Here is a 27963-nt window from a genome sequence, read left to right as displayed (position 1 = left end):
ATAACGAACGATAATTGCAAATGGATCTCCTCGGACTCGAGCCGAGGAATACTTCTTTATTATTTTTCTTTCTTTCTTACAGGTTACAATCCTTAATTTCTTTTCTTTTTCTTTAGAGAGAGAGAGTAAGCGAGAGAGAGAAAGATCGATCCCCTCCCTCCGCCTTCCTCCCCCTTAAATACCCCTTTTTAGATGCCCTTTGGGACCACGACTAGAAGTTTCTGCCCTACTGTTCAGGGGTCACTTCCCCATTAATGCGACCAGAGAGGTAGGTGCAGAGTCTTTAATGCGGAGGTGGCAGCCTTTGCTCTAGATATTTCCTTAACACTGGTGTATCGAGAAGGTTCAGGGTTTCCCCCTTTTAACCATTAGTCTTTCTAGAGTTGTGCTTTGACCTTCATAATGAAGCTTTGAATTCTCTTGGGCTTGTCCGAGGAGAAGCTCGTCCTCGGCGGTACCCTTGTATCCTCGGCGTATTGGCCAATTCGTAGAGTTCAATTTTGGGGCAGGTCAGCCCTCCATGCTACAGTCCACAGGCCCATATGCCTATTTGGGTCCTTTTATTCCCCACATACATCATCTTATATAACTATAAATAAATAATAATAAAAGATAATATAGAAACTACTTTGTTAAATCATTTTATATACTATTAAAGAAAGGCTTTGATAATTAATTCTGACATTACTGAAAATCTTGCTTAAGTGGTAGATGGATGATATATCAGGTAGTAGTTAGCTACAAATCTTGCTTAACAAACATACGCCAAGTTGATGACCACTATTTTCCTTCCAGCATCAAATTTTTAGTTCCATGCTACCACCTAGGATTCAAAGCAAATACAAATTAGTAAACTACAACATGCTTGACATGGGTTGAATAAGTTAGCTACCAAAGCTGGGACACATGTAAGTATGTACGCCAAACACATTTTGATACAAACATCTATTAATGAAATGTTCACATGTGAAGTCATTTAATCTTATCCATAGAAGATTGAAATGAGCAATAAAAGATATTTCTAGATACACATGGCACTATTAGGTTACTGCGTCAACAAAACACATGCTCTCCAAACTACAAACAACATGAACTCCCAGTTCCAGCAACACATGAAATGCCTCAACAAATTGGAAAGTTTATATACATGCAGCATCATGGTAAAGAGTAGCATCTTCAACGTGCTCTGATATCCAAAGACAAAGGTGAATAAATAATAATAGAGTAGATCAACTAAATGTTAGACAAAAGTAATCACACGTCAAGTTAGTACCATCACTAAATTCAAAGTAATTGCAATATTGCACTCTACTCAGTGCCTCTCAAAGGCAAATACAAAGCAAAAACTTAGAATGCATTCAAATACATGCATATTAAAATCTCATTAGACTTGTGCTTATGCCTCTAGTAATGTGCCTAGTAAGGATATCAAATTAAACATAGAGAGCAATGAAGGCATCATCATCATCACTTTGGGATAAAATTTGTTAAGTTACAACTTATAAGTCATCATCTGTTTCACAACCTTCACCAAATTCATTTTGGTCTTCAACTTCGTGGTGTCTTCAACTTGAAGCACATAAATTCATTTAGATGCCTTATAAATTATAATTGGTCCTTGTCGCAAAAGACTAAGCCCTGTAGCCTAGGTGTCTCCACTACTTTCCAAAGAAAATAACATATGGACACTAAGAGCATCCATAGTGGTGAATGTCATCCTATTCTATTTTACCATCTCAAAAAGCCACTTTATTAATTATACCATATCATTTTACAATACACCCAATATCCCAAACTCTATTTTTTTCCCAATTTATTTAAATATTCTTTTTTATTATTTTATTACTATTTTTCTCTCTTTTCCTTTTCGTGTCTCTCCCTCAACCTCTAGCACAAGCCACAACAGATAAGAAAAAAAAAACGCCACCACCGTCAAACCAAAATCAAATTAAACCACCATCAAACAACGCCACCACCCTAAAGCAACGCCACCACCATCAAACCAAAATAAAAAAAATAAAAAAAAATCACCAGCAAACCCAGCCCTCATGCCGATCCAAACCCAGCCCATCGATTTAAACCCAACTTGCCGGTCCACACCAATCCAAACCCACCATCAATTGCTCCCAGCCCACCACCATGCCCAGATCAACCCATAACCCTCATGCCCAGATCAACACAGAAACCCACAAATCCATAGCAACCCCATCAGAATCCATAACAAACCCATCGGAATCCATAGCAAACTGATCTAAGATAGAGAGGAAGGAAGTGCTGAGATTGTATGGGTTTTGGGTTTGAAGAGGAGAGAACAGAACAAAGTAGAGAGAAATTGGAGAGAGAAAGTGAAATGAAATGAGAGATAGGGAAGAGAAGAAGCATCAGAAAGAAAAAAAAAAAAAAAAACTAATTTTTATTATACAATACTGCTACAGTACCATCTTACATATAGGATGGTATTGTAGCAAGATTGTAAATTTTTTTGCAATGGGATGATTTTGCAAGTCCGGATGTTGGGGGCTTTTAAGGCTTAGATGCTAAATACTAGGAACATATGGCATTTGCAAGTCCTACTACGGATGCTCTAAGAAGGCAACATCACAAACCTCTAACATATGCCCGTTAGATTTGAATCAGACTACATATATCCCTACTCTTATCAAGCAACTCAGAATTTTCTTTGTAAAATTAGAGAGCAATATATTTTACAAAAATATTTTATATAGACAATTCAAAGAACTATTTAAAAACCTGAGACCAAGAATAAAATAGCTTTCACCTAATGCTATAGATAACATGGGTTAACAAATTGCAAATGGATTTTCATATTGGCCATCTCTAAGACAGGAAACATGAATTCGCACATGTATTGCTTGTTAGACATTGAGCTTGAGTCCAAGCTAAACAGTGTCTATACAATCAACAAAACGGGGAAAGACCTTACTAAGTTAAGTCTTAGCTTTTCTTGCCCACACTAGTCCTACTTTTTTTAAAAGTACATCACATAAAATAAGATAAAAATAAATTGATACAAAATTGCAAAAAGAAGAAAGCCAAGAGCTAAATTATTGGCCCTTAACAAATATTGTATATACTGTAGGAAGAAATAAACATGTCCACTTATTAGACCTGCAAAATGGACATTTTGTAAAGTTAGATTCTAGAAAAAGAAGAAAACATTCAGGTATTTTATCAGACAATTTCCTTGCATGTAATAAAAAGTTTGATAGTCAGCAATTTTTTTTTTTGAGAAAAGGGGGTGATTGGCAGAGAGAGAGAGAGAGAGACAAACAAATTAAACTTCAAAGAATACAAAATAGTCAAACCTTGAATTAGAAGGTGAAATCAATGTGATCAAAATATGCTCTGATTGAGTGAGGGCAAATAGCTGTGAGAAGGAGATAAAATGCTCCAAGCAGAATGGCATCGAAGGAGGAGTAAATGCTTGAGTGAGATATATAATTGGCTGAAAGGATAAGGGAAAGTGACTGGATTGAAGGGCAAAATACCAAATATTGAAATCTCTAAAGCTTTTCTGCATTTGTTGCTTCAAATAATCAGTGAATTTGGACTGGAATTCAAAGAAGCCAAAGAGTGCTGTCTGAGGGCAAGGTTGTTGCATGTGGGGGAGGCTTGGGCTTTTCAAATAATTTGTAATATAATAAGTGGGCTTGGGTTTTTTAAACCTTTCGTCTAATTTCCAAGGACAGCCCATTTTTGGAGAACTGCAAAAAGAAGTTGATGTGAAGGCTAAAAGCGCCATATGGCAGAATCTTATGCTCTCTTGCAAGATCTCTACTTTTATATACATACATATATTGATGATTGATTGATTAAGGACTAAAAAATAAATAACCAATACAGATAAAGGGGCTTGTACCTTCAATCTATCTTGATCCTCATCCTCCACCATGTTCCATTTTGTACACCGTTTTAAGGATTTTCAAAAAAAAAAAAAAAGCAAGCAAATACATCATCTAGTAATTTCAGTTAGGGACACTACAAGATTTTTTAAAATAAAGAAACAAGTGGTCCTTACAGCTATTCTTATTCCATCGGTAGTCCCAAAGAGGTCTCATGAACACCAATTCTCTATCTGCAGCATTTGGTTCTGCATATGAACTAAAAATAACAGAGAAATTTGCTTAAATATCAAAAGCCTCCAAGGAAAGAAAAAAAATGAAAATGAAAAGGGGAGCAGGGTGTTAACCAGGGATAAAAACAACATTTTCAATTGATGAGTGCCTCTGAGATTAGGAAGGAATTTTACATACCTAAACAAGCTGAATGAAGTATGAAACAAGAGATTAATCAAAGTCCCGAGAAGTCAGCCTTTCCGAAATTTCTGGGATGTGTTTAATCTTGTGCAAATCCTCACCAGTTTCCCCTTGGCATCTTCGCAATAACATGGGACAATCATCAATTACCAGTCTACGTAAAGACTTAAGGCTACTCATTCCGTGAGGCAGCAAAGCCAATTTGCGGCATTTAGAAATAACAAGCCTATTAAGAGATGTGAAACTGCTGATCCAGTCTTCTAGAGCTATTAAATTTGGACAATTTAGGATCCGGAGCTTTTCAAGAGGCAAAACATATTGCATCCCATTCGGGAGAGACTTCAACTTTGGGATTCCCCAAATAGTGAGGGAACAGAGGTTCCTCAGTCCTTTCCATTGCTCGCCATCACCTTCATTGCTGGAAAGATCAAGCTCCTCACAGTCCCTAATGTCCATACACTTAAGGGAGGTGAGATGTTGAATACCATTTGATAAGAACATTAGTCTTGGGCACCCTGAAATACTGAGACTCTCAAGAGAAGTGAAGTTTTGCAGCCATTCATCTTGCAAACACTCTAGCTCCTTAATGCCAGTTAAAGTCAAAGAAATTAATTTGGAAAGAGGACCCAAGGAGGAAGAGGGCAGAGTAGAAGAATGAACTGAAATAGCTGCAGTTGTTGGGCCTTGCGATGCTGCCATATACCACATTGTCTGTTGCAAAAGTGTCAGCTTGGCATTATTCAGGACCAGCTGTTCATCAAGATGTGGATAGAAGGGAATGGAATTCAGCATTGGACAATAATGAATTTCTAATTTTGAAAGACAGGGAAATGAAGGCAGCAACGGATATTGTTGTTGCTGATCTGACATTGATGCTTGTGTTGTTCCAACAGCACTCTTATCATCACCAACTGGAGCATCCCTCCACCATCCCTTCAGATTGGGACAATCCCAGAGTACAAGTTCCTTCAAGGATGGGAAGAATGTTATTGATGTTGCTGAAGAAGAGAGCTTGTCTTTTCCGCTGCTGTCTGTTACGTACTCCAGAGCATGCAACCTTTGAAGTTTAAGACTCTTGAGAAAAGAGAGTTGATCTAATGGCGGTAGATGCTGGAACTTGAGACAATTGCAGAGAGTAAATTTAACAAGATATATTATAGAAGATAGCCAACTTGGAAACTTCATACCCCCATAGCCTATCACCCACAACGTTCTCAGATTTCGGTGTGGCTGGAGGCCTTCCAATGACTTCTCGTCACTCTCCACATCAACATCAGCATCATCTTGTCGAAACCATCTTAGAGTCAAGGCTCGAAGTCGTTGTTTGTCCTTCAAATTTGCATTCATAGTTTCTGTTGAAGCATCTGACAAATGTTCTAGATGTAAAATCTCAAGCCCTCTGCTCAAGTTGTTTAGCCTCTTCAGTTCACTTAGCTTGCCACTTTGCCTGCAGACAGACTGACTCCTTAATACAAATAAAGATAATATCTGAAGAGAAGTCAATTGTCCCAGTCCACATGGCATTTGAGCCAATTTATCACAGCCATCAATCTCAAGATGCCGAAGCCTGACTAAATTTATAATGCCCTTTGGCAATTCTTCAAGCACATTACAATTCGAAAGTTTCAATGTTTGCAAATTCAGCAGGCTGGTTATGGAACTTGGAAGCTTTTTGATTCCATTCTTAGAGAGATCGAGATATCTTAAACGCTTCAACTTACAGAGGCTACTTGGAACCACCTTGATCCCTAAATCATGTAAATCCAACACACGTAAACACTTGAATCGTGAAAAAATTGCTTTAAGCCATGATTGAACTATTCTACGAGTGGACTTGCTGAACTTTTCATCGTTTGGAAGCCATGATTGACTAGGCAATAGAAAGGTCTGTATTCTCTTGGCTTTAAGCAAGGGTCTCACAAATTGCTGTGATGATACCAAATTAAAATCAAATGACACATGACGGACTCTATCATTTATATTGTCCCCATTTAAATTTGACGCACAGCTCACAACCCCTGCCACTAAAATTGCATGATCATGCAAGATTTTTGGCATTTTGCAACTTCTTATAATGCCCCATTCATCTGTTTCTACCTCTTGGAAAAAGGACCTCTGGAATAGATCCATAAAATAGTCATAACCAACATCTTCTAGACATTGATCTTTGTTTGATGAAATGAGAAACCCTTGCCCCATCCAAAGTTTAATCAGTTTCTGTACATCAATTTCATAATCATTGGGAAATAATCTACAGTAAGCAAAACATTGTTTCAAATGTGATGGGAGATGATCGTAACTCAACTTAAGTACTGCAGAAATATCAATTTCTTGTTGTAAAATTTTTGGAAGTTCATCCTGCAAGAACTTCAACCAGTCACCCTCTAAATGTTTGAAGTATAACAGACTCCCTATAGTCCTTATGGCAAGAGGAACACCAGCATACTTCTGTACAATCTCCTCCCCGATGGATTCAAGAGCTTGATTCGTTCGCTCTTCTTCTTCTTCCCCGAATGCCATCTTCTTAAATAAAGCAAGCGAATCGTCGTATGACAGAGGTTCTAAAAAAAATATTGGAACTGTGTGCATAATGTCTGCAACCACTTTACTACGTGTAGTAGTCACAATTCTACTTCCCCTCGCGCCACAAGTTAACAGTTTTTTCAAGCTGGACCATTTTTCAATATCTTCATTCCATACACCATCCAGTACAAGTAAAAACCGCTTCCCATCAATCATTTCCCGAAGGCGTACCAACAATGAATTCAACCCGAGATTTCCCGGTCTCTCCCCGCTTGCTGATTCCACAATCTCTTCAACAATCGTTTTCAAATCAAAGGATTCAGCGACACGCACCCATAATCGTAGCTCGAAATGTTTTCTTACAGTCTCATGATTGTATGCAAATTGAGTAAGTGCAGTCTTTCCTACACCTGCACTCCCAACTATTGAAATCACTGAGACATTCGCTCTGTCATTGATATTATCCATTTTCACTAGATCATGTACAATTGCACTCTTTTCCTCCTCTCTCCCAATAACCTCGACCTCACGTGACAAACAAGAAGATTGAGACTCTCTTCTCTCCTTCTTCTCAGGACACCGGTTATTAAACTGGAATCTGTCAGCTTCGGATGCAATTTTCTCTATTCTCGCAATAATTGTCTTAAACTTAGGCAACCTTGCTGAACCATATGCAAGCTTGGAGAAGAAGATACGTACCTGTCTTGTGCGTCTACCCCGGTTCAGAAGTTCTCGCCGCAGAGCCTCAGTAAAGAAATCATCCACTAATTCATCAGCATCATCAAACGCATCTTTAAGCTTTCTAAGCCAAATTTTGACCTCATAGCTCTGATTGTACCTCTCCTCCGCATCCAAAAGTAGAGGTTGGATACTGGAAACAGCCTGCTGGAGCCTCCCAAGTTCCTCTTCCACATTCATATACCCTCTAAACTGCTGGACAGCACTCAAGTTTGAAATGAGGGCTTCTACAGCGCTGGAGACAACTGCCTCGGCCATTTCTCTTCTCACTATTACTCGGCAACACAGTACAGATGTGGTAGTATATATATACTACAGATATCAGAGAATTGAGTGGATTTGGATTGGATTCGATATGCGTATAAGGTCGGTATATAACGGTATAGTGTTTTATTCAAAGATTAAATGCACATCAATCAGTCAAACAGTAAGAAAAAGAAACCTCAGCCGTGACTGTCTCATGAGCTGTATCAGCGGAGATATTATCTTTATTTTGCATGGAGGAGAAGATATCTTAATGTTGCATGTGGGGTTCAACCACTGTTCATATGTGATAATTTTGCTTTTGTGGAGTGTGGACACGCCTGTTTCAATCCACTAACTTAATCATGTCGGTAAGAGCATTCTTCTCTACCAAACCTCTTTCAATCCACTAACTTTTAATCATGTCGGTAAGAGCATTCTTCCTTAAGCTAGTCAAACTAGTAATTTTGGTAAAAATTTAACTAAATACCTCATACATCATACTCAATTATTTGCGTTCAACAAATAACATGAATATTCAATAAATTTAGAGCACGGTCATTAACAATGACAGCCTAACTCACTGTCTTTCCATTTTCTCACCCTCAGCCCACCCAACTCTTTAGAGCACGGTCATTAATAATGACAGCCTAACTCACTATCTTTCCCTTTTCTCTCCCTCAGCCCACCTAACTCTCTCTCTCTCTCTCTCTCTCTCTCTTTCTCATATTCATGAATCCACATAAATAGGCGATAATAGAAATGATTTTTTTCCCAATTCTTTCTTGTCGGCTCTTATTCCAACTACTGTTTTTTCTATTTTAAATTTTTATTGGTAACTTTGGTCTTAATATCACATAAAAGGTGTTTTAAGTAAATTTTTTTTACACTTTGATTTGGAATTGTAGTTGTTGAGTTTTATTAATTTTTTAAATAAATTTTTGGTGTTTTGGATTATAGGGAGAAAAAAGAAAGGGTTTAAGAAAGTTTTTTTAAAACTTAAAAGGATAATTTTCAATTTCTAACCTACTTTTCTAATAATGCACAAGATGTTATAAATAACTGTTATTAAGAAATGAATATTTTCCTTAATTTACGTTTTGATTTATTGGTAGAATATAAATATATATATATATATATATATATATATATACTTTTTTGTGTACCACGTATATAGACACTTCATTTCATTTTGACTTATATCTGAGGATCTCGATCCTAATGACGAGAAATTAACTCAATTTCAAAATGATTAACATCGTATATGGAACCCAATGAGCCAATGAACCTTAAGGTGGCCTAACATAACCAAGCTCAAACCCAAATGTGACCTAAGAACTAACCCTAAAAGCCATTTCTAACCTAATTTGCTTGAGGTTTACAAAAGGTGCTTACACTAGGTATGTGATGCATACGCAACTTCTGGATAAAAGCCTCAAATCACTCCATTATTCTAACATGTTTATTCATTAAAGTTTTTGTTTAATCAATATTGCCATTTAGTAACTGCATGTTTTAGATTTTTTTTTTTTTTTTTTAAAGAAATAAACACGCACAAGGGAGAAAGAAATGAGTTCTAACACAAAGGCACACCCCAAACTCCACTTAAAAGCCATAGTAACTTTTAATTGAATGTTACAGATTTAGTGTAGGAATGTTTTGGCTTGAAATTCTAATCTACAATCAAACAAAAGAAACAAAGAATTGTTTTAAGAAAAATTCTTTAGTGTAGGAATGTTTTAGATTGAAATTCTAATCTACATTCAAAGAAAAGAAACAAAGAATTGTTTTAAGAAAAATTCTTTAGTGTAGGAATGTTTTAGATTGAAATTCTAATCTACCTTCAAAGAAAAGAAACAAAGAATTGTTTTAAGAAAAATTCTTACGCCCAATAGGGTTTTCAGTGCAAAGCACAAGTTAGCAACTAGTATCTAATATAAAAACTTAAGCCAAAACATCATTAACCTCAAAGTCATGTCCAACATTAAAATAATCAAAAGAACCAAACCGAGAAAGTCCTAAATCTTTCAAATAGACACAATTGTTTTAAGAAAAATTCTTATGCTTAATAGGGTTTCCTGTGCAAAGCACAAATTAGCAACTGGTATCTAATATAAAAACTTAAACCAAAACATCATTGACCTCAAAGCCATGTCCAACATAAAAACAATCAAAAGAACCAAACGAAGAAAGTCCTAAATCTTTCAAATAGCCACAATTATCAAGAGTAACTTGTTTGCTCCCAAAACCTATGTTGCACAAACATAGCAATTTTGGCCAAGTACCCATGTCCTACACAGGTATTAGTAAGACACCTAAAATCCGTACCCAAGGTGTATCCTTTCTCCCTTTTTTCTTTTTTGAAAAAAATCTAGGTACATCGCCAACACAATTGCATCATGCCGAAATGTCCCAAACACAGCAAAACTTTTTTAAAAAAAAAATTAAAAGAGGAGAGAGAGAGAGAGAGAGAGAGAGAGAGAACAAGATTTGGACCAATGCCTAACTCTTTCCCTTAATTCTTTGATTTGATCCCTCTCTTTCCCTCAGTTCTCTGATTTGATTTGTGTGGTGTGCCTTCTTAATGACAACTAAATCCCCTCCAGAGACCCCAAAGCTCATTTTCTCTCCCTCCACCGCTTCTCTCTCTGATCTAAACTGTGCATTGTGCCTTGTAGTAGATCATCAACAACCAATTCCCAAACACAGCAAAACTTAAATAAAAAAAATAAAAAATAAATAAAAAGGGAGAGAGAGAGAGAGAGAGAGAACAGGATTTGGACCAACGCCTCATTCTTTCCCTCAGTTCTCTAATTCTTTCCCTCAGTTCTCTAATTTGATCTATGCGGTGTGCCTTCTTAGTGACAACTAAACCCCCTCCGACAACCCCCAAAGTTCATTTTCTCTCCCTCCACCGTTTCTCTCTCTGATCTAAACTATGCGTTGTGCCTTGCAATAGATCGTCAACAACCGATTCCCTCTGACCTCCAACAACCCCAAACCTCCTTCTCTATCCCTCCGTCGTTTCTCTCTCTGCTGATTTTGGGTTCTGTCTTTTGGTCTTTCAACTCTCTTTCTCTGTTTTTTTTTTTTTTTAATAGTTTGGCTCTACTTATACACTTGTTATGTTTTGGGTTTACTTATTTGTACATGTTATTTACTTATTTTATAGGTTTATTTATTGGTTTTATCTATCTTATGGATTTAGTAATTTAGTAATGGAACAAAATTTGTATTTTAGCCAACATTTTTCTGGTGTTATTGTACTCATTTGCTATTATAACTTAATTTAAATCCTAAAATAAACATATATTGTCTAAAAATATGATAAATATATCAATTAATTGCCATACCCCAAACATGTTGTACTCTTGTTTTTCAAGAATTGTTGTACCCCTGTACCCGTATCCGTACACGTGTTAGTGTCCATGCAACATAGCTCAAAACAGAAATGCATATCAAATTTCTGAAGATTTACTGGTAGCAACCACTGCCCCACACTCTGATAACACCATCGGTATACCCACTGAACAATGAAATTAGGACTCCATGAGGCTCCATCTCAAGTGGAAGCTACCTTCATTATTCTTACATACTTCCACTTTAAACTTCTCTTCTTTGCTTCCCCTCTTGACCTTTAGAAGAATGTCAAACTTTGCAGATTCAACTATCACCTGTTTAACAGCAGCACATCAAACTAGAAATCGCATGTATTTATACCATTGCCCTTGTTCAAAATTCCACCTCTTAGTTACTGCAACACCAATAACGACATGACCAATATAATAACTGACATGACCAATGAAGTGTTACAACAACAAAAATTCAGCATGTTGAACCGTTCAAATGATTAGACTTGAGCTGAGGTTAAAACTAGCATATCAAAGATCATACAAATGAACTCATGTCCATCATATCAATACACACACACATGGATAGGATCATTATCATTTCCAACATAACAATGCATGTTTAGTAAAAGGAGGAACAATATTATATTGTCAATTGTTATGGGATACAAAAGGCTGGGTGACCAATTAACAAATATTATACAGAATTTTTCAAAAAAAAAAATTATACAGAATTTGAAACAGGTTATCTTTGCCTTTCTTTTTTGATAATTTTAAATAAATATTTATAGACCACCCTGGGAACAAAAAGGAATTTCAAACTCTAATGTTTCACATGATGCATTTTCTTGTCAAAATGCCTTGAGGATATCAATTAACTTCACACAAAATCAAGCTTTCCCTTGCTATGATAGCAATTAGCTTCAATCAACTTAAATTGTTGCATTACAGGAAAAAAAAGAAAAAAAAAAAATATATATATATATATATATATATATACATATATCATAAATTAAATCATTTATAAAGGATTTTTGGAGAGTCAATAATATACTAAAATGAAAGACCTTGCAATAATAAAGGAGCAATGATCTTCATATCCGAAGACTTTCTGATTTAACATGAAAAAAGAACTGCAAGTCTGATAATCCACTGCTGTGTGCTTTTTCTTATTTTTTACCCCCTAGTTGGCTGCTATCATTGCTGATACATTTGCCTCCATATTTGTCACATCCTGCACTTCCCAGATTATGGATGTAATCTTTTAGGACAGATATGAAGGCCTATAACACTAGCAGTTTTCTTGTTTGCATTGTTGGACATCTACAAGAAAATTTCTTGCTCATTATGGTAAAAGACCTCCTACTTATATGAATGCACCATAACATCTTAATTTTTCCAAATTTCCTTGTTAAACATTATATACTCAACACTCATTTCAATGCCTACAAAATGTTAGCTTAGAAGACTTTATACCTTTTCATAAGTTGTTCACAACTTCATATGGCAGGTATTAAATTTTCTGGACCCTGAAAATTTAAAAAAATGCTTAGAAATACGAGAATCACAGGATAAAGGAAAAGGTAGAACACACCAGAACTAGCATTTGAGATATTGCAGAAAAAATAAGGGAACTCTGAGATGCAAACATATTCAAATTGTACAAAATGAACAATCAACCAGCTTTCTACCCTTATGTGTGTTCACATAACTACTACAATTCCCAGCAATATCCAATTGAAAATTAGCTTGTAAAAGATATTTCCCACACACCATGCTAATTCTAACCATTATAAATATATACTAATCAAATTCACACAAAAAATTAGTACAGAATAACAGAACCCAAAAGGAAATTTCTACAGAACACAAAAAGGTAATAGAGGAAAAAATCACAGAAGTAAATCATCAAACACTAGAGCTACACAATGAAGAATTAGATATTGACAGAATTACATATTGAGAAAGAACCAATTTTTGAAAGAGACTTACTTGAAACAAAGCCAAGAGACAATACGGTCTGAAAAAAGTGAGTGAGAGAAAAAAAAAAAAAGAAAAAAAAAAGATTTGTTTGGCAGATGAGAAAATGAAAGAAAATCACTTCAGGTTAGACTCAGAGTGGAAATTAACGAAAAGTCCTTCACAGACCCTCTTAATAATATTAATTAACATATGTATGGCAGGTGAGAAAATGAAAGAAAGCGAAGGAAAATCACAGGCATCAGATTTGAAAACCCTAATCCCTAAATTCTTGAAGAGAGAGAAACGAAAAGGGACTGAGGGAGAGAGAGTCGTGAGGCTGAGAAATGAGAATGGGTGAGAGGGCTGGGCTGAAATTTGGGTTTATTATTTTTGGGTCTAATTGTGTTTTTAGTTGAAGCCCAATTATTAGTTGAGTCCACCGGATCTAATTGGGATAATGGCTATTAAACCCAATTAATAATTAGGTGGGTTTGAATTTATTAGAGTTGGTGAATTTAGGTGGATTAGTAGGTTTTTGGTTGATTTTACCACCCTAAGAGCATCCACACCAGCTCCTCCATTTTACACGTTTACTTTTATAATAAAAACCCACTTTTTCTATTTTACACATTTAATTTTACAAAACTTCCACATCAGTTCATCTATCCTACCATCATTTTTAATTAAATAATTAATTTTCTTTAATATTTTATTATTTTACACCAACTAACTCTTAAATTACCGCTCTCTCTCTCTCCCAGCTCATTTCTCACTTTTGCTCTCTCTCTCCAAACCCATCTCTCAGACTCTCCCTCTCCCTCTCCCTCTCCATCAACTACCTCTCGGATCACCACCTCAAATCAGCGTCCGCGAGTCCGATCGGCGAGCTCAGATCACCATCCGCGAGCTTCGATCGGCGATCCGCGAGCTCCGATCGTCGATCCGCCAGCTCCGATCTAGCGTCCGCCAGCTCCGATCCACGGCAAGACCCACGAGCTCCGACCAGTCAAGCACCAATCCATGTTTGTTTGTGTATGTCTGTGTTTTTTTTTTTTTTTTTAGCAAAGTTTATATCTGTATATTTTGTGTTGAGAAAAAGATGAGAGGATGAGTCTGTTGCAAACGGATCAGAGAGAGAAAAAAAGGTGCGAAGGAAAATCATAAAATATTGTATAAACGAGCTACAGTAACCGTGTATATTTACACGGTACTGTAGCTCGGGGATGGGTTTACACTATTTTAGCCAGTTTTAGCTCTACTGATGTAGCTCAAAATGTGTAAAATTGAAAAAAATTTGCATTATACATGATTTTAGATACACTGATGTGGATGCTCTAATAATTACAAAAAACTACAACGAATATAACTCAAGCTGAATTATATGTGTGTCTTTTCATTATAAAGTTTAGATTTTCCCCAATTTCGAATTTTCCATTGGATTTTTAAAGTTTGTGACTAATTTGCTTTTTTGTGGGTTGCCAACAATGTGATCACTCGAGTTATGGGTGGCTAGGATTTGATTTGTTAGTTATGAGAAGGTTTTTAAGGATTAGAAATCTCTACAACAACTCCTTACTTCATATTCATGTTGTACAATTTTATTTTATATTTGTATTTTACCCATTCAATTTGTTTATCTTTGACATTTTAGTTTTCTTATATCTGATATTTGTTTAACTCTATGTAAATAAAAGAAGAAAAGTAAACCAAAGTTTGATGTATTTACCTTTGATAGTTCTAAAACAATAATAGAGTATACGCTGTAGTTTTACTCCAAGTACTCCTTTCAATTTTTTTTTATATATATATATATTTTTTTTTTAACTTCATGGCTCTCTTTTTATGTGGGACCTTTCTCAATTTTTGTTTGGCTTCAATAGTCATAAATACTATATTTAGCACACTGTTTCTTGTTATGTATAGCACATATTAATTTGATCTTGAGGTGCAATAGACAATAATAGATTTGCCTCAAAAGTTTGATGGGTTTGTGTGTCACAAGTAAATAGAAAATCTCAAAACATGATTGGGAGTTTAATTTTTATTTGATTTTGATAATGCTAAATGTGGAATTTGGTTCTTGTAGGATTTAGGAACATTGATCCAAATATGTGGGAAAAATAGTCTATTTTTCACCCAATTACTCCTTTCTAAAAAAACCAAAAGTATTGCAGCCTCATGAGAAACTTAAGTTACTCAAGCACAAGTGACAAGCTTGTGTGGAAGTGTGGAACAATATTGACATTAACACTGTAGCTTCAATTTACATCAAATCAATTCTCAAAATTAATCTTAGATAATTGCAAACCCATGTGATGTGTGGGAATAGAGAATTATTTAGTTATTGTAGCATAATGTATAATTTGTTCTCTAAAATTTGTCAAAGATAATTTGTTTTCCCTAAAAATCAAACAAGTTCTAAAATTTTTTTTTTTCCTTTCTATCTCTACCAATATATCATTCTATTTTTTGAGTGTAGCGTTTGATTTATATTATTCATTTATGAGCTGGTCCAAATTTTTTGAAATTATGTTTTAGTGTGCTATGTTTTTCCTTTTTTTTTTTTTTTTTACTCTACAACTAAATTTTTTAAATTTCAAATAAATTATAAAAATTACGCATTCTTTTAAAGGAGATTACCATGATAATCGAAACTCATAACAAAATTAATTTTTAATATTTATCAAATAATTGATAGACGCATTCAAATGCATAACCAATATTATGTTTTGATATAAACTCAAATTCTTACTTCCAAAATAACTAAGTATTAACTCAAACAAAAATCAAACCAAAGTTTTAAGAGGGAGAGAGACTACTTGGGTTGGGGAACTCAAAAAACATATTAACCTAAAATAGAGTTATAAAAAAACACAATGTTTCATCAACCTAAAGTAGAGTTGCAAGGAAATAATAAAAAGGAGAGAGAGAGAGAGTGGCAGCTCTAGGAATTTTATTTAGGGTAGTCACTAAGAAATTTAAATTACCACAATATTTTTCTTGGTCCTATTTTTTAAGGAAAAATGAAATTAGAAATTATTTTTATTGAATAGGTTGAACAAAGTATAAATTTTATTTTTTTTGTTTTATAATAGATTTGTTGTTGAATGATTTTATCACTTGTTGTTGTTTGATCTTGTATTGTTTTTGTTTGGTTTATGTTTGTTGTTATTTGGGATAATATTTGTAAGTGCACAATTGCACCTGGACCCAAGAACAGTTACGGGCTCAGGCCCAATGAGCCTTAAACAATATGAATTTGTAGAGTGTGGGCTTGAAACCCAGGTTAGAAGTATGTGAGGATTAAATGACAAGCCAAAGATTGCAAACACTCAAAAAATAATGGAGAATATTGTCAATCAACCTCCTCGGATGTAAGCCAAGAGTTGTTATTATATTATCCTTTTTCCCTTTTTTCTTTTCCTTTTCGATTACAAAGAAGTTCCCCCCTCCTTTTGTGTTCTAGGTTGCCCCATAAATACTCCTCTTTTTGATACTTTGTACACGTGTTGTCCCATCTCCCCCTTAGCCTAGATATTTCTTTTCTCAGTGCCTTTGAATAGTAACCAGAAGTTTCCCTTCCACTGTTCAGGTGTCACTTTCCCATTAATGCGGCCAGGGTGGTAGGTGCAGGGTCTTTAATGCGGATGTGGCAGCCTTTATCCTTGGTATTTCTCTAGCATCGATGCTTCTAGGACATTCAAGGGTTCACCCCCTTTTACCATTGGTCTTCATCGTGTAATTCCCTAACCTTTACAATGAAGTCTCGGAATCTCCGATGTCCGTCCGAGGGGAAAAATCATCCTCGGCTATACCCTCGGATCCTCGGCGAATGGGCCGACCCGTAGTACTACCAAGTTCTAAACCCAGGAGCAGGTCGGCCTTCCTTAGCATGGCCCAGAGGCCCATATACCCATCAGGATCTTTTTACTCCCCACAATATTAATTTTGTTATTTAAGCTTTTAAAAAAAGGGATTAAGAATTATGTTTGGGGATATAATTATTTTGGAGTAATGCTACGTCCACAACATTTTTACAATAAATCTTATGCAAAAAGTTGTTATTAATGGGTAAAAAATAATATTAGTATTTGGCCCAAATTAGAATCAATAACAATTTATTACATTAGATTTGTTGTGAAATTATTATGAAAATGTTGTGAATGTAGTAACACTACTCTTGTTTTTGTTGAATCCAAATTTTTGTAATTCTCAAGTCAGGGTGTTCAAAATTTTCATTAAGGTAGTCACAATAGGTTAGTTTAGCATATAATTTTTTTTTTTTTTTGACAAGTGTATATGTACATTTTTTTGCAAGTCAAGGTGGTCTTGTGACCACCCTAGCTTGCATGTATAGCCGCCACTGGAGAGAGAGAGAGAGAGAGAGAGAGAGAGAGAGAGAGAGAGAGAGAGAGAGAGAGAGAGAGAGAGAGAGAGAGAGAGAGAGAGAGAGAGAGAGAGAGAGAGAGAGAGACCATTTTTTTTAACAAGAGAATGTGAGAGATAATAAATTTTTTTAGAAAATTAGATGAAAAGAAAACGAGTTAAAAGATATAGTAATAACTAATAAACACCAAATTAATGCTATGTAATAGAATAATACCATATTCATATACACTATTTTTATAATACAATAGGATAACATGTATCCTCAACCCAAAGTAGAGTTATAAAGAACACAAAAGTTAATAAACCTAAAATAGAGATGCAAGATTAAAAAATAAATAAATCCACCAAAAAATGAAAAAAGAGCCAAAGAATTTTTTTTTTTTTCTTTTTTGTGGGAATTGGGAAAGCTATGCATAGAATGTAAGAGAATTGCCGATTTATAGTAAAGAGATAAGAATAAGAAGACTAAAAAATAAAGGAAGATAAATGAATAGATGAAGAGTGATATTAAGGTGATAGTAGTAGGGAGATGAAAAGGTAAAATAGAGTGCAAATGTTGGAAAATGTGTAACAATAGTTTGGGGATTAATAAGAAGGAAAAAAAATTAAAAATGAGAGAGAGAGAGAGAGAGAGAGAGAGAGAGATGTGGCTTAACATGAGAGTAGTAACAATAAATTATAAAAACCAAAAAGTTTAGAATCAATGACGGTAAAAAAAAAAATCATTAGAATAATAAAAATTAAGATGTAATAAATAAAATAAAATAAATATGGACAATTTACATTTTCTATCCAATAATATTTTTACAAGGCTTTTTCTAAAAATTATTAGAATATAAGAATGACCATCAAAAGTATTTAAATTATATATGTATGAATTATACAATAATTTTATTGTATATTTTTAAATATATTTATGTATATGCATGAGATTACAAGCTAATACTAAATAATGCAAAAAGCTCAAATAAGGTGCATTACTCTCATTCATCTCACAAAAAACTTTCTACTTCTTTCAGTTTTTTAACTTTTAACCTTTCCTAACTTTTTTTTCATTCAAGGGTTAAGATTTGAGAGCAGTTTTCTTAACTCTCAAATGCAGTCATTAAAAGCAATGTCACATTTTCCATCTCAATCCTTTTTTTTTTTTTAAAAGAAACCTCATTCCTGAATTTTTTTAACACTTTTTTTTCATTCAAGGGTTAGTATCACTTATAACACTTATAAATGTATTAGAATAATTCCGTGACGTGGCGCTCCGTCATTTGCTGAGTGATGCACCGAAGTAGATCTATTTCCCGGCATGCCCTTTTCTTTTCTTTTCTTTTTCTCCCTCCTCTTTTGTATAACTTCCGAACAAAGGCTCTCTCGTAGCTGAGCTCCGAAAACTTCTGGATTCCTTGTTCTCCGGCTCGGTCCCCGTGTCCTTTTTCGTCACTTCGACTAAAGTAAGACTCTCTCTCTCTCTCTCTCTCTCTCTCTCTCTCTCCCTTTTTAAACTCTTTAATTCGTAGTGGAATTAGTGGGAATCACTCGCTTGTTGTTATTAGTTTCATTCGTAAAAATTGAGATTTCCGGCAACGGAGTACGTATAAAGATTTAGGGTTTTGAGAACGCTAAGGCTGCCAAAGCTTTCGATTTGAATCTTCCTTGTTTGGTTCGTATTTCCTATTCAATCATAGGATAAAAAAAAATGTGAATTATATAACTCGTCAGTTCCTAATTCCTATGTATAAGTGTTAACAAAAGATATCAATAAAAAAGAAAATATAAGTTCAAGAATTACTTGGTTTTTCGTATTGTCGACGTTAGGAACTCCATTTGTACGGTAAAGTTTTATTTCAATTTTCTATTTGTAATGTGAGATACACCAACTCTGATTGATGTGAATGTAATTGTCTGGTTTTTCTCGTTTTTGTTACTGTTGTGTATTTGGTTCATTGAGGCGTAATTTATGTTTGCTTGTTGTTCTTGTGCTAGTGTTGGCTTGTGTTGTCCATTATGTTGCTCATGATGTTTTATTTCTTCATTTTTGTAGATTTCGTGGAAGGAAATAAATTGTACAAGGACAACCGGACATGGTAACGAAGATTATTTAGTATTTGAATCTTGAGTTATTGTTGTTGATTTAAGTTTGAAATTAATGAATTTTTGAGACATTGTTATATCTGGGATCCAGTCGGCACTCTTCAACTTCCATTCGTTTTTAACGGTAGTGCTGTTGGGAATTTGCGCCTGCACTTACTTGAAGATGCAATTTCCAGCAATCCTTGAACAGCGAACGGGGTGTGTTGTCTCTGTTATTCTTTTTAGAGTGTGATTTTCGTGTTTGATTGATAGATAGGTCTCGTGGTTGTCTCATTTTGATATGATTATTCTGAAAATACTGCAACCATTTTCTTCTCCAGCAATTTTTTTGTTAAGTTATAGCAATTTGTTGGAGAGTGATCTAATTGAATCTCTAAACCTTTTGCAGTAAACACATTTTCTGTTCTAGCATTTAGGTTGTTATAGTTAGTAAGGGGATGTGTGTGGAGTTAGATCTATTGTGTTGACTGTGCCCGGGGTTTGGCCCCTTTGAATTGGTGTCCATACAATTACTGGGTTATTGAGAATACATTAGAAGTCTAAGCCCATTATAGTGATTTCACACATGCATCTAGTCCTAATAATAGTTGAATAGGGCAATATAAATATGCTATTGATCCCTGTAACTCCCTTTGTAACCGTTATAATTAAACTGCATTAACTCTGTGGGTGTAACCCTATAGTTTTGGGTGAACCATGTGAATTTGTTGTTCCTGTGAGAATGTGTTTTAATCTTTTTCTGTTTCTGCTTTTTCCTTTTTTTTTGATAAGTAACGAAAATTTTATTAAAAAACGAAAAACAGCCGACCCGAGTACATTGGGAATGTACTATGGGGGCATAAATCAATAACTAAGATTACAACAATCAAGTAAAACAGGAAGGGAAGAACAAGAAAAATGACAAAATACCACACTCCAATCGAGGAGAGTGTGTAAAAAAAAGACTTAATCTCTAACATAGAGCGTTTACATCCCTCAAAGCTTCTAGCATTCCTTTCGCGCCAAATACACCATAACAAGCAATGAGGCACAATTCTCCACAACTCTATATTACTATGTTGTCCAAATTTACCCTGCCAAGACTCAAACAACTCAATAACTTTCTGAGGCATAACCCAATGAATTCCAAACAAACAAAACACCAACGACCACAACTCACAAGCAATGGGGCAATAACGAAGAAGATGATCCACTAACTCCCCACAATTCTTACGCATATAGCACCAATCAAGAATTAGCACACGTCGTTTGCGAAGGTTATCTGTTATTAAAATCTTACCTAAGGAAGCAGACCATGAAAAGAAAACTACCCTTGGAGGAACCTTCAATTTCCAAATCATCTTCCAAGGGAAGGATAAAATGGTTGGAGGGTAGAAAGAAAGATAGAATCCTCTTACCTCAAAACCTCTACTCCTTGCTGGCTTCCAACACACCCGATCCGGACCCAATCCTCGTACCATCGAAGAGTAGACTATATCCATAAACAGATCAAAGGATTCTTGTTCCCAATCTCGTGGAAGACGACGAAATTTAGCATCCCAATGAATCCTCCCACCAGACCAACACATAACCTCCGCTACTGAAGAATCCTTTGTTCTACTAATACAATAAAGTTCCGGAAAAGCCTCTTGGAGAGTACGATCTCCACACCACACATGCTTCCAAAACTTCACTCTAGTACCATCCCCCACATCATACAGAAGTAGTTTAGAAAAACTCATCCAACCAATCCTAATATGTCTCCACAAACTAACACCATAAGCACTGGTCACCTTTTTCGTGCACCAACCACCCCAATCATTCCCATATTTCACCTCAATAACCCTCCTCCATAGAGCATTGGTCTCCATGCCATACCTCCATAACCATTTTCCTAACAAGGCAGAATTAAAACTCCTCAATCGTCTAATACCTAGCTCTCCAACTTGCAGTGGCTTATAAACCTGAGCCCAACTGACTAAGTGTAATTTAGAGTCACCATTAATACCACTCCACAGAAAATCTCGTTGTAACTTCTCCGTACAATTTACCACATTCCCAGGTAAAGGCAGAAGGGAAAGGAAGTATGTAGGTAAGGAGGAAAGAGTACTTTTAATAAGAGTTACCTTACCCCCCTTAGATAGATACAACCTCTTCCATCCTGCTAATCTCCTTTCCATCTTCTCCAAAATAGGATTCCAAATTGACAACTCCTTATTTAGCTCCTAACGGTAGTCCCAAATATCTCAATGGAAGAGAGGATTGCCTACAACCCAACATCCCCACTAGAACATCCATATTGTAGACCATGCCTATAGGAACCAACTCAGATTTCCCCAAGTTAATCCTTAAACCTGAGACCTCCTCAAATCTAGCCAGAATTGCTCTCAAACTAGCTATTTGCGTAGGATCAACATCATAAAAAAGAAGAGTGTCATCAGCAAATAAAATATGAGACACCATCACCGAGTTACCAGCCGTATTACCTACAGAGAAACCTGAGAACTGACTAGTAGTAGTAGCCACATCCAACATACGATTCAAACCCTCCATAACAATATCAAATAGCAACGGAGACAAGGGGTCCTCTTGCTAAATCCCCCTACAACTACCAAAAAAAATCAGAAGGACTACCATTGATCAGAATGGGGAATTTAACAGTAGAGATGCAACACATTATCCATTTTCTCCATTTCTCTGAAAACCCACAGCGCTGAAGCATATACATTAAAAAACCCCAACTCACATGGTCATATGCCTTCTCCACATCCAACTTGCACAACACTCCTGGAACACCTGACTTCAATCTACAATCAATACATTCTGAAGCAATTAAAAAAGAGTCCAATATCTGTCTACCTTTCACAAATGTATTCTGAGAATTTGAAATAAGCCCATGTGCCACCCTTTTGAGACGATTGGCCAACACTTTAGAAATAATCTTATAAATCCCACCAACTAAGCTAATAGGCCGAAAATCCTTGATCTCCATAGCATCCACCTTTTTGGGAATAAGAGCAAGGAAAGAAGCATTAAGACTCTTCTCAAACACAGCCTGAGTATGAAAAATTTGAAACACTGTCATAATTTCAGCCTTCAAAATACACTAGCAAGACTGAAAGAACACCATAGAAAAGTCATCCGGGCCAGGAGCCTTATCACCCTTAAAAGCACTAATCACCCCAAACACCTCTTCCTTATCAAATGGCCTATCCAGCCAAAGTGCATCTTCCTCCGAGATACAAGAGAACTCCACATCATCTAATAAAGGTCTATGAGCCACAGTTTCAGCATATAGCTGCCTATAAAAATGAGAAATACGACCTGCTATAGCCTCCAGATCTAAAGACAATTCTCCATCCACCATAAGCCTATCAATGGAATTAAATCTTCTGTGAGAGTTAGCTATACGATGAAAGAATCTGGTATTCTTGTCTCCTTCTCTAATACAAAGAACTCTAGACTTCTGCCTCCAACAGATTTCCTCCATCAAAGTAACTTTTTCTAATTCACCTCGAACTCTCTCCAACTCCAGCCTTTCCTCCTCAAATAAAGCTCGACTATCGTCAATCATCTCTAAATCACTAAGCTCTTGCCACAATTTTCTCACCCGATCTTCAACATTTCCAAAAACCTCCACATTCCATTTCTTCAAATCATTTTTCAAGAGCTTCAATTTATTGCCCAAAACAAAACTCGGTCCTCCTAGGACATTATAAGATTCCCACCAAGATCGCACCCTCTCCACAAAACCCTCATCTTTAAGCCACATATTCTCAAATCTAAACGGCCTCCTACCTCTCTGAAAGGAACCACCCTCAAGAACAATCGGGAAGTGATCAGATAACAGCCTAGGCAAGCGTTGTTGGGAGACAGATGGAAACTTATCATCCCAATCTACAAAAAACAAAAATCTGTCCAGCCTAGCCTTCGAAGCAACTTCACGAGTATTAGACCAAGTGAAAGATCCCCCTTGAAGCGGAATATCAATGAGGCCTTGCTCAGAAATAAAATTGGAAACCTCCCGCATAGCAGCAGTAAAAGAGGTAGAACCAGAACGCTCGGAAGGAAACCTTACCACATTAAAGTCACCACCCACACACCATGGAACATTCCACCAACTAGTCACTTCACACTTAAGAATGAGGGATGATGTGTACATAACACGAGACTTGGACCCTACTTGAGATACCAATTACATATGACTGCTGCTTTTTCTATGCCCAACACCTTCAAAATTTTCTTAGTGGCAGGCCACCTTGAGTTGGATTCTTTTAGTGCCTCATATATTACCTTGGTTGCTGTGCTTCTTCTCGCTCTTGTGGAGAACTTTTTAAACCATGATTGTAAGCGATGATACTATCAATACTATCTCCTATTGTTTTTTTAAAAAAAGGATCTAAAACTGGGTTTTTAAATAATTTTCTGAAAACAACAAAATAATTTCCTATTATAGTGATATTTCTTTGCAGGTTGTCAAATGACAAGTTCTGGTTATTAATTATTAGACAATAGACAACCTGCAGAGATATCTTATGAGGGTTTCTGCCTCCTCTTTCCCCTTCTCCCCATTCTAGCTCTGATTAAGTCTAATTACTTCAACCTGTCTGAAATTCAATCACCTGTTGTCCTTTTAATGCCAATTTTTTGTTATTTCTTTTATTCAAATTTATGTATAATTAGTCCCTTTTTTATTGATCTATCCATGTTAAGCATGGTTCGGTGTTATTACAGGCTGTCAGTCTTGGCCTGATGGTTGATTTGTATGAAGTGGTTACAAACTTACAATGTGGACTAATGACTGTAATGTGCTTATTTGACAGGTTTCGCGGTTTCTTTTGGAAGGCAGCCAGAATAGGTAGGCCTTTATTTAGATGTTTTACTTTTACCACCATCTTTGTTGGACTAGTCCACAACTGCTCCCCGTTTTCCTCTTTTCACTTCATTTTTATTTTGATTTTTATCTGTTATCTTCTCGGGACAATTTCTTTTGCTTCTTCTTCCTTTCTTTTTGGGGAAATTTTTTTTTTTTTTTTTTTTTTTTTTTTTTTTTTTTGTGTGGTGTATTTATGGAGTATGAATGTTGATGGTGGAGACCCAGGAAGCTATCCTTGGGTTGGCATCAAGGTAAAGATAAAAAGAAAAATAGAAAAGGAGCCTTCTTTTTCTTTTTAACTTCCTGGTAGTTTATTTTATTTTATTTTATATAGAGAAGCCCTAAATATCTCCATGTGGTTTTTATTGAACTTAGAGAAAGCATATGATAGGGTCTGTAGAGAAATCATGTGTTGGATTTTAGGAAAGAAAGGAGTTCCTCCCAAGTACATTAGGGATATTTATGACAGAGCCGTAACTAGTATTAGAAAAAGTGGATGCTTCAAAAGCAAATTTCCTATCACTATAGGTTTGTATTAAGGACCATCACTAAGTCCATATCTCTTTGCACTGGTGATGGATGAGATCACTAAATTGATTCAAGATGAAGTCACTTGGTGTATACTTTTTGCAGAAGATATACTTTTAGTGAATGAAACTTGATGTAGGAGTCAATGTCAAGTTAGAATTTTAGAGTTTAGAATTATAGGGAATATACATGAAATTCCCAGATCTGTGAGATACAAAATAGAGAAAAAATAGTGCCGAAGAAAACAATCATACAAGACAAAATTTTCGTAGTTCTGCAATTTGCCTACATCCACAAAGCTGTAGTGATTTTACTGTTGTCAAATCAAATACAATATCCTTCCAAGTTTATGCCTAACTTGAGATCCACACCAAATACAATAATATCTCTCTAGGAATAATATAAACTCACTTGAAATCTTCAGTCACACTTTGACTAGCCATGGTTGTAGCATTCAAAATATATCCCTAGAGAAAAACTCCAAATTAATCTTCTCGTGTATGTCTCACAGCTAATGAAAATCTCCCTGTCTTTTTTGCTCTCACACACAAATTTTTTTCTTTCTTCACTGCACTCACTGCAATCACACTTGGCAGCTCTTCTTTTTCTTTTTCTTTTTTACTCCAGGCGGCACTCTTCTTTACTTTTCTACTGCCCACCCTAACACATATAAAACTCTATTTATATGTTAGGTTAATAACCTAGCCACCACTTTATTTTTCCATAGCAACACGGTCTCCTATTTCTAATAGGAGTCTTGCACTTCTCGTGGTTTTCTTGCCACTAAAGTGGGCTGGACCCACAACAAGAATCTAAAGACTTTCGGCTAAGGAGGATTAAAACATAGTGCATGGAATGTAAGTTTAGTACAATATTCAATCATATCAAGGAGAGGAATGTTAAAAGGAATAAGTGGAAATGAAGGAAAGAGATGATTTGAAATAAGAAAATTCACTTAAAGATAGGGTGGGCTCTATTGATGAAAAGATTAGGGCTCTACATGAGTTGGTTGATCATGTGCAGAGGATACATGTTGGAGACCCCAACTAGTCTGTCCGGGATTCATAGCAAATCCCAATCCTAAAAATGTGGGATTATGGCTTGGTTAATGTTGTAGTTGATGCCCTCAGATGTTATTCACACAAAAGAAAAGGAAAGGAAAAAAAAAGCAGTGCCCAACAAATCTCAAATTATGTCCCTTGACCTAAAATCCATCTTTTTTTAATTATTTCAAGAATTTTAAAGCACAAAAATGGATATGCTGATTTGATTACATCAATCCAAACAATTATGCTTTATTATGTGAAGGAATATGATTAATTTAGATTTTTTTAGGACAACTAGTTGAGTTATTACCTAAGGGTCCACTGAATTGGAGATTGCTCATTGCTGGATGTGCAGATTGTCTGACATTCAAACTTGTAAACATGCAAACTGTAGACGAGAAAATAAAGTACAAGCCTATTTTGATCGGTGTTGTTTTAACTATTTATTAAGAATTCTATGAGCATATTACGTACTCTATCATGCATTGCAATTTTGGTTGACATTTCCTTGCTTGTTTTTTCTGTAACAGGTGAACGCTTGAGCCCGTGGGTGGCTTTTGGATGCTTCTCAATGGGTGTGTCAATAATCTTTTTCTGAGTCCTCGTCTTGTCTGTATTCAGATGCAACCCTTTGTTTTTTTAATCATGTAGAAAGAAGTTCACTCCTTGAAATTTAATATTATCATATGGTTTTGTGGGTGTGAATACTAGTAACCACTGTTTCAAGACCTAGTTGGCTAACTCCATATTGAAGGTAGATCAATGTTCTCAGGAAATTTGTTTATTGATGATGCAACCATTCTTCGCTTCGTCATTAGTTTGTAAAAACTCTTCATAGTAATGATTATGACTGAAAAAGTATCAGTACAAGTCAGCCATCTGTTGTATATTATGGTAGGTATGTTTAAGTTGGAAACCTACTTGAATGTCACATAAAAGTTTCATTTGCAATGCCATTTCATATGGTTGAGTACGAGCAACTTTAACTGCAAAAATATAATATTCTAGATTGAAGCATGCTATGCGTGGCATGTATGAAAGTTCTTTTGTGGACTAGTGAAGTTACATTGTTATAATACCAATATGTTAATGGCATTGGCCTGTACTTCATGCAAATAATGAAATTTGGAAGAAGATGAGGAAGTAGGTGAACAAGCTGAAATTAGGGCAGTGGGTTTCTTAAAGCCATTAGGGATGCATGCAATGAAATAAATTTCAAGCTGATGCTTGAGTCTCCTGAATAACAAAATCTTCTTTCCACCCCAATAAAACACAGATAGGAAAATCTTCTTCTTGGGTTTCTTTTGATCGCTCTGGTCTTTGACCGTCACTGCTATTGTCTCTTCTTTGTTGTATTCATCTTTCTTTTGATTGCTGTTGTCCTCAACCCTCGCTGTATCTTCTTTGCTGTATTCATCTTCTCCCCAGTGAAGGGGATAACTCCTCAAAAACACCCTTCTGTTGTTGTAGTTTTCATCGCGAAAGCTTCTTGTTCTCATCCTATTGCCCTTTATAGCTTCGTAATCCATCTTGCAATGCTTGAGAAGACACCAATGAGTATTGACTAATGGATGCAGAAGTGATTTTATACAAGAGAGAGATGAGCAGGGTGAGAGGCTAGTAAATTTGGCACACAACAGGATTATACTAGCAAACAGGAAATAATTATTATTAATTCTGTATTGAAATGAAATTTATTTCTTGGACTAAAAGTTCTATATTGGTTTGTTATTAAAAGTTGAAACCCTTGTGTTTGGCTTATCATAGGGAATCATAAAGTTGGCTGAGCTTACAGGGGAGTCCGCCTAGTAGACTAAGGGTCCGTTTGGATATAACTGAAAATATTGTAGCAAAATAATTTTTAAATGTGTGAATAGTGCCGTGCGACCTATTTTTAATGAAAAAGTTGCTACAAAGTGAAGTTTGTAGGTCTCGTGAACAGTGCACAGGAGAAAAGTCAACAA

General features: G+C 35.7%; 2 protein-coding genes and 1 long non-coding RNA gene across 13 annotated transcripts; 1 reads left to right on the top strand and 2 right to left on the bottom strand.

Annotated features, from left to right (window-relative positions):
* Positions 1-352: 352 nt before the first annotated feature.
* Positions 353-8564, bottom strand: LOC142628263 (disease resistance protein RGA2-like). 11 transcript variants are annotated; one of them, XM_075802328.1, is made up of 4 exons: positions 4275-8561; positions 3881-4122; positions 1050-3725; positions 353-823 (listed from the first exon to the last, which is right to left on the bottom strand). In XM_075802328.1, exon 1 carries the CDS (start codon positions 7794-7796, stop codon positions 4308-4310), a length of 3489 nt encoding a protein of 1162 aa, XP_075658443.1. In that variant the 5' UTR covers positions 7797-8561; the 3' UTR covers positions 353-823; positions 1050-3725; positions 3881-4122; positions 4275-4307. The 11 variants fall into 11 exon arrangements, with proteins under 11 accessions (XP_075658443.1, XP_075658453.1, XP_075658448.1 ...); XM_075802339.1 differs by lacking the exon at positions 353-823 and having other exon boundaries at positions 830-3725; positions 3881-3928; positions 4040-4111; positions 4275-8564; XM_075802335.1 differs by lacking the exon at positions 353-823 and having other exon boundaries at positions 830-3725; positions 3881-3928; positions 4040-4122; positions 4275-8562.
* Positions 8565-11091: 2527 nt separating this feature from the next.
* Positions 11092-13449, bottom strand: LOC142627320 (uncharacterized). The gene is made up of 3 exons (XR_012842803.1): positions 13124-13449; positions 12608-12660; positions 11092-11455 (listed from the first exon to the last, which is right to left on the bottom strand). It is a non-coding gene; the product is annotated as an uncharacterized LOC142627320 (long non-coding RNA).
* Positions 13450-18792: 5343 nt separating this feature from the next.
* LOC142629349 (uncharacterized) lies at positions 18793-26870 on the top strand. The gene is made up of 5 exons (XM_075803321.1): positions 18793-18930; positions 19521-19563; positions 19662-19768; positions 24373-24407; positions 26530-26870. The coding sequence occupies exons 2-5, from the start codon at positions 19561-19563 to the stop codon at positions 26595-26597; spliced, it is 213 nt and encodes a 70-aa protein (XP_075659436.1). The 5' UTR covers positions 18793-18930; positions 19521-19560; the 3' UTR covers positions 26598-26870.
* The last annotated feature ends 1093 nt before the right edge of the window (positions 26871-27963 follow it).

This window comes from Castanea sativa, chromosome 3 (assembly GCF_040712315.1).
Source record: "Castanea sativa cultivar Marrone di Chiusa Pesio chromosome 3, ASM4071231v1".
Taxonomy (NCBI): domain Eukaryota; kingdom Viridiplantae; phylum Streptophyta; class Magnoliopsida; order Fagales; family Fagaceae; genus Castanea; species Castanea sativa.
The sequence above is the reverse complement of the archived record's forward strand: the minus strand, read 5'-3'. Positions and strand labels throughout refer to the sequence as shown.

Excerpts from the sequence above, each read along its gene's own strand:
- LOC142628263 (XM_075802336.1), bottom strand. The coding sequence starts at position 7,796 with ATGGCCGAGGCAGTTGTCTCCAGCGCTGTAGAAGCCCTCATTTCAAAC.
- LOC142629349 (XM_075803321.1), top strand. Across the intron at positions 19,769-24,372 it reads ATCCTTGAACAGCGAACGGG|GTTTCGCGGTTTCTTTTGGA; the intron begins GTGTGTTGTCTC and ends CTTATTTGACAG. Across the intron at positions 24,408-26,529 it reads TTGGAAGGCAGCCAGAATAG|GTGAACGCTTGAGCCCGTGG; the intron begins GTAGGCCTTTAT and ends TTTCTGTAACAG.